The sequence below is a fragment of the Clarias gariepinus genome, chromosome 18, assembly GCF_024256425.1.
Source record: "Clarias gariepinus isolate MV-2021 ecotype Netherlands chromosome 18, CGAR_prim_01v2, whole genome shotgun sequence".
NCBI lineage: Eukaryota > Metazoa > Chordata > Actinopteri > Siluriformes > Clariidae > Clarias > Clarias gariepinus.
In genome coordinates, this window is record NC_071117.1 from 2749469 (window position 1) to 2765732 (window position 16264).

At 41.9% G+C, this 16264-nt stretch overlaps 1 protein-coding gene across 3 annotated transcripts in view; it reads right to left on the reverse strand.

Annotated features, from left to right (window-relative positions):
• Positions 1-3508: 3508 nt before the first annotated feature.
• LOC128506296 (adhesion G protein-coupled receptor L1-like) overlaps positions 3509-16264 on the reverse strand; it is a 54491-nt gene continuing 41735 nt past the window's right edge. For 2 of the 3 annotated variants that reach the window (XM_053476675.1, XM_053476674.1), the window contains exons 15-25: positions 16078-16251; positions 15736-15945; positions 12582-12802; positions 12402-12468; positions 12180-12271; positions 11236-11404; positions 10562-10717; positions 7694-7787; positions 6776-6898; positions 6497-6514; positions 3509-6096 (exon numbers count right to left, since the gene is read on the reverse strand). In XM_053476675.1, the coding sequence (XP_053332650.1) occupies positions 5279-6096; positions 6497-6514; positions 6776-6898; positions 7694-7787; positions 10562-10717; positions 11236-11404; positions 12180-12271; positions 12402-12468; positions 12582-12802; positions 15736-15945; positions 16078-16251 (2142 nt within the window). In that variant the 3' untranslated portion in view covers positions 3509-5278. The remainder of the gene's footprint in view (positions 6097-6496; positions 6515-6775; positions 6899-7693; positions 7788-10561; positions 10718-11235; positions 11405-12179; positions 12272-12401; positions 12469-12581; positions 12803-15735; positions 15946-16077; positions 16252-16264) is intronic. The other variant, XM_053476677.1, reaches the window with a different exon arrangement.

A 16264-nucleotide genomic window follows, 5' to 3' on the forward strand; every position in this document is an offset into this window, starting at 1 on the left:
CATAACATTAAGAGAGAGGTTAAGGTACAACTTACTACTTAGCGATAAGAAGCTTTCGAGAAACCGGGCCCTGATCAATAGGTTTGATCTCTACTACAGGTGCCCTGCCACAGGGTTCGATGGTGGGAAAAAAAAATAGGAAAAGCTTAAAACTGTGCCAGTAACATCCTTTAGATGGCTTGAAAAATAAAGAGTACTAATTTGGAGATTACAGTATACTGTCAACTTATTTATACCATACTATACCCAGTGGTGTCCAGGGATTCTTCAAGGAGTCATTGAGTAGTTAAGGGTTCTGCTTAGTACCATATGGGAAAAACAATGTATCACTACTTGTTTAATTTCTAATACCTAGAACCTAAAGGTTGTATACAGTATGTTCTTCTTGGCATGTGGTTCTCAGACAGGGAGGAGGGACGAGAAGACAGAAGAATTCGGGAAGGATGCTGTTTAATACACTTGGGGGCATTTGATCTCAGGCCGGTCAGTAAGGACAGGAATAACTTGTTTGTTATTTTTTCTTTTTGGATTGTATTTAAGAAGCCAGGTCAGTTAAAATGAACCATTAGAGCTTACAGAAACGACCAGCACTTGTTCAGAAACAGACCTCTAGCTGGAAATCCTTCATGTGGCACCTTATTACCACTTAATGTGAGGTTCAACCTTCCGTTGTTTTCTTTCATTTATTCCCAAAAGAATGTTTCATCCCAAAAGTAAATGAAGATGGCAAAATGTTATTAAAGGTCCTCAAATGAGAGCAAATAAATAAATTAATATATAAAGGTGTGGTTTCACAAAAAGCATTTATTTGCCTCAAAACACACCCTGTTTTTCCCCACGACATCATTAGCTGGATTGTTTGGATTAAATGAATCAACAACACAGAACCTTAAAAAATATTTTAAAGGTCAGATTTATTATGCACTAAATTCTTTTGGATTTGGCATCAATAAATGGAATAATAAGGAGATATGTGTTTGTTCCAATATTTTTGATCTCTCAGTGGGAAAAAACGGGTGGGTTCACAAGAAATTTGCTGAAATTCCATTCTACTGAGTCATATTCATATTTCGATCTCAAACCCAAATGTCTTCAGTGCAATTCGAAATCAACTTGGTGTTCCAATACTTATGGAGGAAACCATACTCTGGATTTCAATTCAATTCAATTCAATTTAATTCGAAGAAATACATTAATGCCAGAGGGAAAAAGTTTTTTTCTTGTGGCGAAAACATGTGCAGTCGCATAATATTCTGTTTGTTTATGTTTATCATAAGAATTAATTGCAGCCCTGATCCTAACACCCATGTGCTTGTTGATTATCCAGTTCCGGAGGTCTTCTCTCTTTGCTGTTATGATAAACTTCACCTCTGTTTCTTTGAGAGCTTTCCTTGTCATGCTAGAACAGGCTCACACCTCTGAGATGCAGTGGAGAAGAAAACTGTAATGTTAAGGTATCATCACAGAGACTGTGGCACTATGGTACCAGTTTGGAGAAGAACCTGTAGTAGGGGAGTGATGGTCAGCTGGTGGTGTATTCCTGACACCTAGTGGTTGAAATCTGGCAGCATGAATGATACTGGGTTTCCATTTAACACACTCAGGACTGCAAAAAAATAAAAATAAAATAAAAGAAAGATGACAATTCCTTTCTGCAGAGGAAAATCCCATAGTTTTCCCCTCTCAGTGACACAAACCCACACCTTATTATTTCTTAATACCATAAGGGATTTTATGATTCTTGGTAAAGGTTATGTTGAAACCCACTGCTATGAATAAATAAGGGTTGTAAAGTGTGCCACTGTAGGTTTAGATTTCCTCTTAATTACATTAGACTCAGGGTAGAGCCCTGTGGTGGGCAGACCTTAAGAAAGCATAAAAAAATAAAATTATTTTTTATTTATAAAAAAAAGGAACCAAAAATCATTTTTGAGAAGTGTATCAATGGATGTCTTTTCAATGTAAAGGAATTCTGTAAATCTTTTAAACCCCTAAAACCATTTTTAAACCCTCATACACCAGGGTCTGTATTCACAAAGCTTCTTAGAATTCCCTCAGAGAGCTCCTATCTTAGCCTAAAAGTCCTAGCTGGGAGTCCTAAACTAAAAGTGATTCAGGAAAATTCTCAGAGCAGCTCTGAGTAAGGAACGTACAAACCCCTTTATCTTAGTGAGGGGGTGTGGTCGACCCCGTTGCTAGGGATGATGCAACAATTCAAAGACTGCGTATTGGTTAATAAAAAATAACCTTTGACCTCTGTAAGGGTCTTGAAATGTGTTCTTTATAAAAATAGAATACATTTTAAAGGAACAGTAAAATCCTAAGGTTTGTATATAATAAAATTGTATAATCATGACTACAGGCTAGCTTATGCAACGTTTCTGTTATAGATTAATATCTTAAAATTATTTAAAACAACCAAATGTTGAAAATGTGTCCACTTCTGGAGCAACCAATTTCCACACAGTAGTTGTTATACACAGTAGTTTACTTAACTACATTTAAGTTATAACATTTATTTACCAAATTGGTTTTATTAATTTATTGGTTTCATTATTGGTTTTATCACCAGTTTACATGATTACGGGACGGTCTGTTTAACTTTCACTTTCGGATGGTATGTAGTCAACAATCCGAGAGAGACGGAAGGGAGTAAAAGCACAAGAACACCAGACTGGACAGAAGAGCAGTGTTTACTTTTATGTTCAGTGTTTGGAGAATATTACATCTTTCTGACATTTTGTCCTCTGCTATAGAAACTCTTGAGCCTCTTAAAAGTCCTCCTCTCTACTCTTAACAATTAATACCTTAGGAGCTGTTTTTAGGGATAAGATGTTTCATGAATTATTTTTATCTTAACTAAGATTTAGTCCTAAATTTAAGAGGAAATTCTAAGAAAATGTCAAAATTCTAAGAATTTTCTTAGAATTTCGTCACTAGGAGCAACGTTTAGGCTCAAGAAGCTTCGTGAATACGGGCCCAGCTGTTTATGCAGCCAGTATTTACCAACTAAACATTATCAAAACTTTACACCCCCTCATTCCCCCTGATAATTCGAGTCATCTGAGTTGGTCACATGGTGCAGATTTATTCTGTTTAAGTGATTATTCTCATTAATAGTGTAAGAGGGTCCATGTACACACACCTAATGTGCTCTTCCTACACACACACACACACACACACACACACAATCTTCTGCTTACTTTCGCACACCTTAACATAAAGTCTTTCACATTTACTCTGACCCAAAAAATGATTTTGACTTTTAGAAAACCGTGATGGAGTTTTCTTTCAGGCATCCTGAATTATTCATTTTAATTAGATTATTAATTTTAAGTTTGCAGTACAGTCTAAAAAGTCTGTTTGACCCATTTATTTTATATAAAAAGTTACATATTGTTCGTTTGACCTTGGGTTGAAAAACACTTTTCAAGGAAAAAAAACAAACTCTGCTCCGTCTTCTTGTTGTGCATTGATAATAAAAATTCCCAACCCATTCGTTACTTTATTTTCCTTTTTTCTTTTCTTTTTTTTTTTTAATAAAAACACATTTCTTTTCTATGTCTTTAACAAAATCCCATCCTTCTGCCGTCTCTCAGGAGAAGGAGCAAAAAGGGGCAGAAAGACCGAAGGAGGGGAGAAAAGAAAGAGCGGGAGGCAGAGACGGAGGGAGGGACCAGTAAAAGATACAGAGCATCATTCATGTCTTCTACACATCATTTTATGTGATTTTGTTTTCTTTTTGTAGATATTACAAGAAGCAGTTTCTGAAACTTCTCATTCTCTTACCGCTATTTACACCAGATACACGACGGCAGACCGCTCACGCCTCCTTGTTGGGTCTAGAAAAAGGGGCGGAGTTTGGCTTGTCCAAAACTGAAGAAGCAGATAGGTCAAGGAGACGTCTCCGATGGTCCACAGTGCCTAAAAGTTCGGTCCAAACTAAACAAGCAGACCGGTTTAAGGTCCTTGGTCAAGGTCATGGCCTTACTAATATCTGACCCCTGACCCCTGAGAAAGGCCTTTCAGTGTGAACACTAGGAACGCAAAAAAGGAGTCAGTGTTTGAGTGTTTGAGTGTGTGTATATATATATATATGTGTGTGTGTGTGCTCCTTAATTATTATTTTTTTCTTTTTTGGCAATGTCAAAAGTTTTTGTTCTGTTGTCTCTGGAGAAGGCGTCACATTCTTCCGACGGGGGTTTGAGGACAGAAAAACAAACAAACGAACGATACATTGAATAAAAACCAAGATGCAAATCCAACACTCCACCCTGAGAGAGAGAGAGAGAGAGAGAGAGAGAGACTGAAAGGATACAGGAAGAAAATGAGACATGAAGCGACAAACAGGTGGATATACAGTAGAGTATCAGCTGCGGAAATATACAGAAAGTGAGAGTTGATGAATGGCAGTGAAGATGGACAGGGTGGGTGTGGAGGTGACCAAGAGACAGAGACTCAGAGGAGGAAGCCATCATAATCTACTTATTTGTTGTTTCATCATCATCATCATCATCATCGTCATTATCAACATGTTCTTGGTAAATGTGCTTTTCCAGGGTGTTCCTGATTATTGTAGGAATAATCTCACTCCACACATGTGCCTATCATGGGATATCAGCACTTCCAGCCAAAAAAGGTTCTTGTCCCAGTTTGATTTCCATCTTATCTGGTTAATCAACGAACTTGCTGGACAAATTAGACCATGTCTGATTAATTAGTTTGAGTTAAAGTTCAAATCAGGACTACCCCTTGTATACCCCCTGATACACCATTCCATCACATACCATCCACACCAAGTGGCCAGTGATACATGCCAACCTTCAAATGACGTCATATGTCAAAAAAGGTAGGAGGACAACCACGTGGCATTGGACATTCAGGTCCTGGAAACAATTCCCAAGCACAACTTCTAGCCCCAGTTCTATTGATGCCAGTCTTGATACCACTGACCACACTAGTGGAACCTTTGCTACTGGAATCTTGACTAAAATGCAGTGGTCCTAATCTTTATAAGTTTTAGGGGATACATGTGAGCTCTCGTCCTCCTGGAGTGGCAGAGGTTTAGTCGGGCAACAACTAAACAAAATACCTAGTTGAGAAATCTAGTGGTTTATCTATAAGGCTCTCACCAAGGATATTCTTACAAATCGTCGTTGATTGAACCACTAACTAGAGTTCTGTAGTACTCTCCTACAGTAATGGATGATGATGATGATAATATCACTCCTCCTGCTTCCTCCTCTAGATCTCCATGTCCTGGTCACCAGCGCCCTAGTCACAGGCTCGTCACCAGCTGCATCTGTCCATCGCCTTCTCCGTGGGAGGAGTCTAGCCCCAGCCGACCCTCCTCATTGGTCCGGCGTGACGGGGGCTGGTAGAAGGCAGAGACATGGGTGTGTCTCCCTGTGCTGAAGTATAACTCGTCAGGGGGCAGGGCTGAACGTGGCTCAGTTCCCAAACCCTCTGGGCTGCTGTCCGGATAGGAAGAGTCTCTGTCTCTGGCGTACAGGGAGGAGGAGTCAGGTCCGAGTCCACCCACGCTGTCTGTGATCTCGGCCGAAAAGCTTTCTGAATCCTCTTCGCTCTGATAGAACACTGACTGGGTGTGCTCCAGGAGGCGCGGCTTCTCCGGCACGTGGGGTTTATCAGGAACGCGTGGTTTCTCAGGAAGCCTCGGCTTCTCCAAAGCCTTGTAAAGTGGTTCTTCTTTATCCTGTGGAGGTGGCGGTGGTGGGCGGGGCAGAGGACGTTGTGGCGGCTCCCGGTGACCCATCCCTGCGTTGACGTACTCCCGGGGCTCCGCCTCGGTATCGGCGTTGTTGCTGAAGCGATCGGTAGCAGGGCGCAGATTGCTCTGCACCAGCTCAGAGATGATCATCTTCTCCAGCGCTGCTGCGTCTGACAGGTTCCTCCTCATAGCTCCTGGAGGATCCGCCCCTCTGGGGGTCAAAAGGGCAGGGCTGACGTCTCCTACAGCCACGCTGCCGAGGAGGTCCGAACTTCCACCGTGCACCGAGTAACTGTTGTTGTAGTTTCCATTCAGACGAACAGGTTCCAAGCCGCAGGACTCTCGACTGCGGGACAGAGTGCCCTCTACAGAACAGAACAAAAACAGCAATCAGTAAGACGATTCATCACTAATGACATACAACTGCAAGCTTTATCAGCACAAAGCTCAACTGAATATCAAACACTCTTTCTAAACACGCTTCACAAACAATATACATGAAGTTCAATTGATTATAATAATTTTAAACTTCAAATAACATTCCGAATTTAGAGTCAAGAAATCAGTGGAAGTGTTGGAGACGCACTAGCTTAACACAATGACTTGGTATAGGACAAAGTAAAATATTGGTAACAACTATAAAATAAAACAGGCAAAGAGTTCAGTGTGTTGTGTGTGTGTGTGTGTGTGTGTGAGAGAGAGAGAGAGAGGCGTGGATGATAAACAGCAACAGGACAGAAATATTACAACAGATAAATTCCATACTTGAATTTCTGAAGGTACCTGCAGATCAGAGACACAGAAACAGAGATAGAAAGCAAAAAAGAGAAGTGGTGATGGAGTGATAAATATATCAAAATGTCAGGAAGTGTCAGAAAAAGAAAAGAGAGCAAGAGTGGATGATGGACAGAAAGATAAAATAGGAAATGAAGGACAGAAAAAAGACAGAAAATCCATATAAATACAATAATTCAGAACTGAGTGTAATACAGTAACACACACACACACACACACACACACACACACAAACACATGTGCACTAACCAGTGGAGTTGAAGACGGCCGGTGAGGATGGGTTAAACGTTTCGGCCAACAGCGTGTTATAAGGGGAGGAGCCAGAGCGAGTCTGCAGCACGGGATTGGTCAAAAGATGATTACCCATAGTTCCTGTGAAATATGCAAATAAACAGCCTTGTATCAGAATCCCTGAAGGTGTGTAAGTCCTGATCACCTTACACCCCGTCATGTCCAGAGCCAGAACCACATGTTGTGAACACATGAACAAAAGCAACTCAAAGGAACGTTCTACTCAGATTTTCTTCACACTGATGGAGTTGAACGAGAGGATAAGGAAGAAAAAGAGACGGAAGTCAGGATTTGTTTTTATTCCATATACAAATTACAATAATTGGTATATGAAAATGTAATATAAAGCACAGCTATGCATAACGAGTGCTATAGTATGAGTTGGATGAGGGTTCTGCTCTTTGTTTAGCTCTGCCCAAGCAAGACTTTTCCAGTGTGATCTGGCAACCAAGGCAAAACTTGTACTTTGGAACACAAACATCATTTCATTTCATACTTTACTTAAACTGCTGCTGTCAGAGACACACACACACACACACACACACCATATTATTTTATATTTGCACATTCCACGTAATTTACATATTTCATTAAATATTTTAATTTATTTCATTTATAACATTTGTAAATCTGTATATTTGTAAATTATACATATATTTTTTTTCATTTAATTTCATTTTTCTGTTGGAAAGTCTTTACTTTAATTGTATTCTTCTACTGCAATTGTCCTTTTTTGTAGTGAAATGTTTGTACTCCATTCTATCTTTCTATTCGAGGTCATGTAAGGTCATCTCCTATAAGCTTTTCATTGCATATCACACTGTGTGAGACATGGAGAGACATGGAGAGACATGGAGAGACAGACAGGTGTGTTACCTCTGTTGAGGGTGGGTGTGTTATTGAGGTCAGCCATGAAGGAAGACTCGGTCTGCCTGCGCACTGTGTCATTCCACATTCTCCTGATACGACTCTGAACACACACACACATGTGCAAATAAGGGTTACCGTGTCCTCACCAGTGTTGGGTGTAACACGTTACAAAGTTACAAACGCGTTGGAGTACTTGGATTACTTTTGATGTAACGAGTAATCTAACGCGTTCGGTTGTCATTTAAGTCTCAGTTATTTAGTTACATTTTCAAAAATGTGATCCGTTATTCAGACAATTTATGTAATCCGTGAGCCAGACAGCAGTGATCCCCAATCCATTAGTGTGTGTGAAAGTCATCCTACAAGCCCCACCCCCGATACCTCGCCCCCTCTGTTACTCCTGCTGTTATACCCCTATCTCACCTGTGCGGTTTGACTATACGAGGACCGACACGCGAAAAAATGGAACCCTAATCACAGCGCTAAAACTCGCGGTGAATCATGATGGTAGGTGATATAGGGGTATCAGTACGTGAGATGGGGTATCAGTAGGTGAGATGGGGGTATCAGTAGGTGAGATAGGGGTATTAGTAGGTGAGATAGGGGTATTAGTAGGTGAGATAGAGGGGTATTAGTAGGTGAGATAGGGGTATTAGTAGGTAAGATAGAGGGGTATTAGTAGGTGAGATGGGGGTATTAGTAGGTGAAATAGGGGTATTAGTAGGTGAGATGGGGATATTAGTAGGTGAGATAGAGGGGTATTAGTAGGTGAGATGGGGTATTAGTAGGTGAGATGGGGGTATCAGTAGGTGAGATGGGGGTATTAGTGGGTGAGATAGGGGTATTAGTAGGTGAGATAGGGGTATTAGTAGGTGAGATGGGGTATTAGTGGGTGAGATAGGGGTATTAGTAGGTGAAATAGGGGTATTAGTAGGTGAGATGGGGTATTAGTAGGTGAGATGGGGTATTAGTAGGTGAGATGGGGTATTAGTAGGTGAGATAGGGGTATTAGTAGGTGAGATGGGGGTATCAGTGGGTGAGATAGGGGTATCAGTAGGTGAGATGGGGTATCAGTAGGTGAAATAGGGGTATTAGTAGGTGAGATGGGGGTATTAGTAGGTGAGATAGGGGAATTAGTAGGTGAGATGGGGTATTAGTAGGTGAGATAGGGGTATTAGTGGGTGAGATGGGGGGATTAGTGGGTGAGATGGGGGTATTAGTAGGTGAGATGGGGGTATTAGTAGGTGAGATAGAGGGGTATTAGTAGGTGAGATGGGGTATTAGTAGGTGAGATGGGGGTATCAGTAGGTGAGATGGGGGTATTAGTAGGTGAGATGGGGATATTAGTAGGTGAGATGGGGTATTAGTAGGTGAGATGGGGGTATCAGTAGGTGAGATGGGGTATTAGTGGGTGAGATAGGGGTATTAGTAGGTGAGATAGGGGTATTAGTAGGTGAGATGGGGTATTAGTGGGTGAAATAGGGGTATTAGTGGGTGAGATAGGGGTATTAGTAGGTGAGATAGGGGTATTAGTGGGTGAGATGGGGTATTAGTGGGTGAGATAGGGGTATTAGTAGGTGAGATAGGGGTATTAGTAGGTGAGATGGGGTATTAGTAGGTGAGATGGGGTATTAGTGGGTGAGATAGGGGGATTAGTAGGTGAGATGGGGGTATTAGTGGGTGAGATAGGGGAATTAGTAGGTAAATGGGGTATTAGTAGGTAAGATAGGGGTATTAGTGGGTGAGATGGGGTATTAGTAGGTGAGATAGGGGTATTAGTGGGTGAGATAGGGGTTATTAGTGGGTGAGATGGGGGTATTAGTAGGTGAGATAGGGGTATTAGTAGGTGAGATGAGGGTATTAGTGGGTGAGATGGGGGTATTAGTAGGCGAGATAGGGGTATTAGTAGGTGAGATGGGGGTATTAGTAGGTGAGATAGGGGTATTAGTGGGTGAGATGGGGTATTAGTAGGTGAGATGGGGTATTAGTGGGTGAGATAGGGGTATTAGTAGGTGAGATGGGGGTATTAGTGGGTGAGATAGGGGTATTAGTAGGTGAGATGGGGGTATTAGTGGGTGAGATGGGGTATTAGTGGGTGAGATGGGGGTATTAGTAGGTGAGATGGGGGTATTAGTGGGTGAGATGGGGGTATTAGTAGGTGAGATATGGGGTATTAGTAGGTGAGATGGGGGTATTAGTAGGTGAGATGGGGTATTAGTAGGTGAGATAGGGGTATTAGTAGGTGAGATGGGGGTATTAGTAGGTGAGATGGGGGTATTAGTAGGTGAGATGGGGGTATTAGTGGGTGAGATGGGGGTATTAGTAGGTGAGATATGGGGTATTAGTAGGTGAGATGGGGTATTAGTAGGTGAGATGGGGTATTAGTAGGTGAGATGGGGGTATTAGTGGGTGAGATAGGGGATTAGTAGGTGAGATAGGGGTATTAGTAGGTGAGATGGGGGTATTAGTAGGTGAGATGGGGGTATTAGTAGGTGATATAGGGGTATTAGTAGGTGAGATGGGGTATTAGTAGGTGAGATAGGGGTATCAGTAGTTAACAGATTATGGGCCAAACTTGACTGAGTGATGATGGTAGAATAATTATAAAGGTCTTGACTAAAACAACATGCATGAGGAATCACAAAGGAATTTTCATTTTCTGCAGTGGAAAAGTACTGAACTAGTTACTTTTATCAGAAAGTAACGCTGTAATGTAACTGATTACTTTTCAATGAAAGTAATTTTGTAATGTAATTAGTTACTTCCCCCAACACTTGTCCTCACACACTGATGCATTCATTTTTCTTAGTAATAAATATTCTATGCAGCAATTTTCATAGACGTGACTCTTACTATGAAGTATACTTCCGTTACCTGTCTGTGCACCTGGTTGTGTCTCGACTGGCCTCCGCTGTAGTATCGGTTGTTTCCTCGGAGCGCAGAGCTCTTTAAGGACCCGTGAGAACCACCAGATGTAGCATGACCACAGCAGGATGATTGGCGGAAGCATTTTGCATACTCCTTCTGAACCTGGACCAAAGTCAATTAATAATAAGTCAATTATTTACTGTAATAATAATAATAATAATAATAATAATAATGCACTGATGAAACAGACTAAAGAGAGAAGCCTAGTCAAATATAACAGGTATTATAAAAACATATACTAGAGATAGGGGAAGAGTTTGAGAGTTCAGTTTTGTATTGTGATTACTTTGTGTGGCAATACATATATCACTCTTCCAACTAAATCAAATTTTTTTCATTAATATTTTTTTTGCTTTTGAGGTGGTAAAATGTTGCAGCTTCTTTATAATCCTACAGGTGGCGCTCTAAGCCATTCACACACTGGAAGTCAGCACAGCATCCTGTGTGGTAGAAGCGAATGATTTGTAAAACATGTTTAAAACTGTAGCTAAATCGGAGAGGGGAGAAAATCAACTCGTGCCTTGTACTTATACATGGTGGTGCAAATCGAATCGTCACCCAGGTGTCAAGATAATATCATACTGGTGATTCCCATTCCTAGTATATACTATATACTGTACCTTCTTCTGCAGGGCGCAGTGGAAGATGAAGATAAACAGACCATGCAGAGCATTAAAGGAGGTGAAGAGGTAGGCCATGAGCGCACTGTTTTCACTGATGAAGAGGAGGCCAAAGATCCATGTTAACGTCACCAACAGGAGCAGCGTGACTGAGCTTACCGTCCAACACCTGCGAAAGAAAGAATGAGAAAAAATGATTTTACACATTAAACACAAGTAGCTCAATAAAACTGATAACATGTCCTTCCTGTTCTCTTTCAAATATTACAAACGTTCCACCATGTGGGTGTCTGGAATCATCGTGCCATCATGAAAAAGTATACACCCCTTCCATGTTCCTTTTTCACATATTTGTCACACTTTCAATTTTTAAATCTGCAAACTAAATGTACTATACTGTAAGATAAAGACACTTATCTAACAAATAAAAAAGCCACCTTAATTTACTTAAGTACAAGCCAAATTTAGTTGATAACGCGGGTTTAAGTGGCTTAAAACGGTTGTTTTTGCCACCAGTGTGGCAATTCTACAAAGACAAAAAATGTGTTTGCTTGTAGCTGTTCCTGCTCAATGAGGTACAACCAGTCAGTAAGTTTAGCAAAAATTCTTTTGTTTCACACCGCATTACAGTTTTACTGCGAAAACAGTGTTTTGTGTTTCCATTTTAGGATTTTAAGCCATTTATGCAAAAATAAAGTAAATCTGAAAGGGGCGAATACTTTTTCACACAGTGTATACGGTTTTTATACAAACTACTAGATAATATGTAATGACTGAATGAAGTTTGGTTTCATACATACTATACAGAACAGGCTCACCTTAACCCTCCATAGCTACAGATTCGAACTCCAGACCTCTGCCTTGTTCCCCCAAACCCCCCCCCCCCCCCCCCCCCCGCACCGGATGCCCACCCACTGCCCACCTGAAGACCCTAAATGACATACTTGATGTTGTCGAAGCGACTGGAGTCAGGCTTGAGGACATTAGAGTGGCGGATCATCCTGTGCACTGTGACCATCAGGATTACCAGATTCAGCTAGGAGTCAAAAGTCAAGGGTGCAACATGAGTCGCGACAAGCAATAAAAAAAAAAATCACTTAAAATTAAAGTTTATGAATTCGAGTTCATTTAGCAACACTAGCCATTCAGTCATAGTTGTAACTTACCAGTATAACAAGAGACACAGGGCCAATAAACAGCCAGATGAAGTAGTTATCCACACGTAGCCAGCAGCTACACGATAAAACACACACATAAACACTTGAACAGACTTTCTTCTGTTTATTTGGATCAGTACAAATGCTTAAGTGTAATCATACACGTAATAAAAAGAGTGTTGTACGTACGTGGTGGGGCTGGAGTAGCCAGTGTAGTCAATAGAGGCAGAAATTGCCACTATTAAAGTAGGAAAGCCATAGGCGGCAGTGTAGTAATACTTCCTGCGTGAGGATGGACTCTCAAACACCTCGACCAACAGCACATAGAGCTGGACCGCCTCGACACACAACCAACAAAACACAGAAAGCAGGAAGAAGTGCAGCAGAGCCGCTAGCACTGGGCATGCCACCTGGAAACACACACATAGACAAATCATCTAGCCTCTGTTAAACGTTTTCCTTCATTTAGTCTTGGCCAGTTCCTTTACTAGATGCCTTGTTTTATACGACAGCTACCAATTTGGCAGGGTGAAGACTTGCTGCAAAGTAGCATAACACAGGGCAGCACTAACCCACACATACCCACAACTGGCTAGTGTCACTGTGAATAAAAGGAAAGGGACAGTATGCCACCCGTCCTTCCCTGAGAGCATGGCGCAATCTTCTCTCTTGGACTCCTAGCCATGGACTCTTTTCTCTACATTATGAAAATATTTTTCACCTATTGAATCACTACAGTGGGTAGCACTGTCACCTTGCACCTCCAGGGTCCGGGTTCAATTCCCAGCCAGGCTCGATTCCCGTCTCTGTGTGCATAGAGTTTGCCTGTTCTCACCGTGCTTGGTGGGTTTCCTCCGGGTACTCCGGTTTTCTCCCACAGTCCAAAGATATGCAGGTTAGGCTAACTGGCGTTCCCAAAATTGCCCGTAGTGTGTGAGTGTGTAATTGTGTGTGTGCCCTGCGATGGATTGGCACCCTGTCCAGGGTGTACCCCACCTTGTGCCATAAGCCTCCTGGGATAGGCTCTAGGTCCCTGTGGCCCTGAATAAAGAATAAAGCGGTATAGAAGATGAGTGAGTGAGTGAGTGAGTGAATCACTACAGACCATTACCAGATTTAAGTTAACTTTGTCAATGCCAGATATATGTCCCTTATGTTATTACTTAATCTGCACCCCTTTAAAACAATTTTTGCACCTGTATTGTTACCATATCTATGCACCATGATCAGCAAATATTATGCAGGCAGATTTCCAGTGGATCTGTTCTGCCCAGCAAACCTCCATGTCTGGGGAAGAGTGAAACACCTGCCTGCCCCCTTTGCACTGGAACAGACTCCCTGGAACATCTTCTTAGCAACTGCACAAAGGCATTGGAAGATGACGGCATTCGTTGGCATCATGACTAGGTGCTGAGGCGGTTGCAGGAAGCTTCCAACAAGTATTATAATGCCCCAAGAAAGACAATATCCTGTGTACCCCCACAAATAGCAATATGACTCCTTCACACAACCACGGACTGGCAAATGCAGGTTGACCTGGGAGAACAACTGAAGTTCCCAGATCACATTGCTGCAACAAAACTCCGAGGCTTCCAAACAACTGATCATGCTGGAAATCACAGTGCCTTATGAAGAGTGTATTAAGGAAGCCAATAAGAAGAAAGTACCAGGAACTGGTGGAAAAATGCAGAAGCAGGAGCCGGTGGACCTTCTATGAGCCAACAGAAGTTGGATGCAGACACTTTACAGTACAGTCATAACCGCCAGGGTTCTCACTAGATTCAGAAAATATGATCATATAACCCCAATATTATCATCCCTGCACTGGCTACCTGTTCAGTTTAGAATTAATTACAAAATAGTATTACTTACATACAAGGCTTTAAATGGTTTAGCTCCCACATACCTAACCAGTCTTCTGAAACGCTATAATCCACCACGCTCCTTAAGATCACAAAACTCCGGACTTCTGGTAATTCCCTTAATTTTAAAATCTACAAAAGGTGGTAGGGCTTTTTCATATTTAGCTCCAAAGCTTTGGAATAGCCTTCCAGACAGTGTCGGGTCAGACACAGTTTCCCAGTTTAAAGGTAGACTCAAGACGCATCTCTTTAATCTGGCATACGCGTAACTCATCCCATAACTTCATACTCCAGTACATCTATCCTGAATGGCAACTACGCTAATTCTCTCCATCTGTTCTGTACTTTTCTACCCATCCCGAGGCATCTGGAGATTGTACCAGCTTCAGTAGATAAAGGCCAACCCTGCGAGGATCCTAAGGCATCCAGAGAAGGACCAGCTCCAGCTGAATTCTGCCTTATGATGGTTGGAGCTACACATCCTGCTCCTGTGCTTCCAGTGATCCAGACCCCATCTGCCCTCTGCACCTACTGACTCGTCCCTATGCTGAACTGGACTTCATGTTAATTTAAAGAATTTCTGTTATATTGAACTTTTAGCTGCATAACACACATGATGTTATATCATTTCTATCTGTTATCACCCAGATGAGGATGGGTTCCCTGTTGAGTCTGGTTCCTCTCAAGGTTTCTTCCTATTGCCATCTCAGGGAGTTTTTCCTTGCCACTGTCGCCGTCACCCTTGGCTTGCTCATCAGAGACATTTCATTCATCATGCATTCATCTCATTATTATCTAGACACATTTTTCTCACACATACACAATTTATTATTATAATTTTTTTTAATTGATTTAAAATTCATTTTTCAAATTCATTTTTGTGAAGCTGCTTTGAGACTTTGACCATTGTTAAAAGCGCTATATAAATAAAATTGAATTGAATTGAATTATGCAAAGTCCTCACATGGCTGGGCATTAAAAAAGGGTCCAAAAGGAGAGTCATCCAATCAGTGAGCAAAGCCACAAAGAAAGCCAAAAGGTTGCTTTGGTTTAAAAGGGCTGACCTGTGGGTTGCTGCTGGGACGTCAGGGCCTGATCAACCCTGGCTCGGTCACCTGGTTGAGGGTGTCTGATGTTGCGAGACTGATCATGTGTCCCAGTGCATTCAAGGTGATACAGTATCTCTCAGATACTCAAATCTGTGTTACATTTTCATCCTATCATATCCTCACTTGTGACATTTCATTAGGAGATCTGTGTCCCCTGTGTAATCATCAGATCTTCCTGTCTAATTACAAGAACCATGTCTTTATGTCTTTATACATTGCACCCCGTCATTACAAGATTTGCATCCCCTATTTTGTTATCAAATCTAAATCCCATGTATAAATACCCGATCCGTGTCTCTCTATCTATCAGGCTGGCACCAGTTGTTACCTGCCTAGAATCAGATTCAGGTATTTGTATTGGTCTGGACTTACAGTGTAATGGGTTCTGTCCATGCCGATGAGGAAGAGAAGTTGTGAGATGAAGAGTGTTAGGCACAAGTTCTTGTGGATGGTGGTGCGTTCACTCTGGACTGCCTTCACACAGCAGAAGGTAGAGATGCATAGAGCCAAACACACTAGGGAAATCACCATGCCCACCCAGGACACGATAAACAGAATGAGGGCCTGCATGCCACCCGTGTACTAAGGAAAAGGGGAAGAAGGGGCACACAAGGCGAAAGGAAAAAAGAAAAGTGAGCATATTAGCGGAAAAAATTGTGGTGTTTGTGTGTGTGTGTGTGTGTGTGTGAAAGTGTTTGCATGTAATAAACTCACAGTGGGTGTCTGGCGGCTCATAAGCAGAGCAAAGTTGGTGAGATGTGAGCAGGAGCAGGTTGTGTGCGTGTTGTTGCTGTGTACCAGCCTGCAACCCTGAGAAGACCACTGCCCCGTCATTGTGCGCTCAGAGTAGTTCCAGAACGAACAGTTCGGCCCGAAATGGTTCTCCAGCTGCAGCGCCACC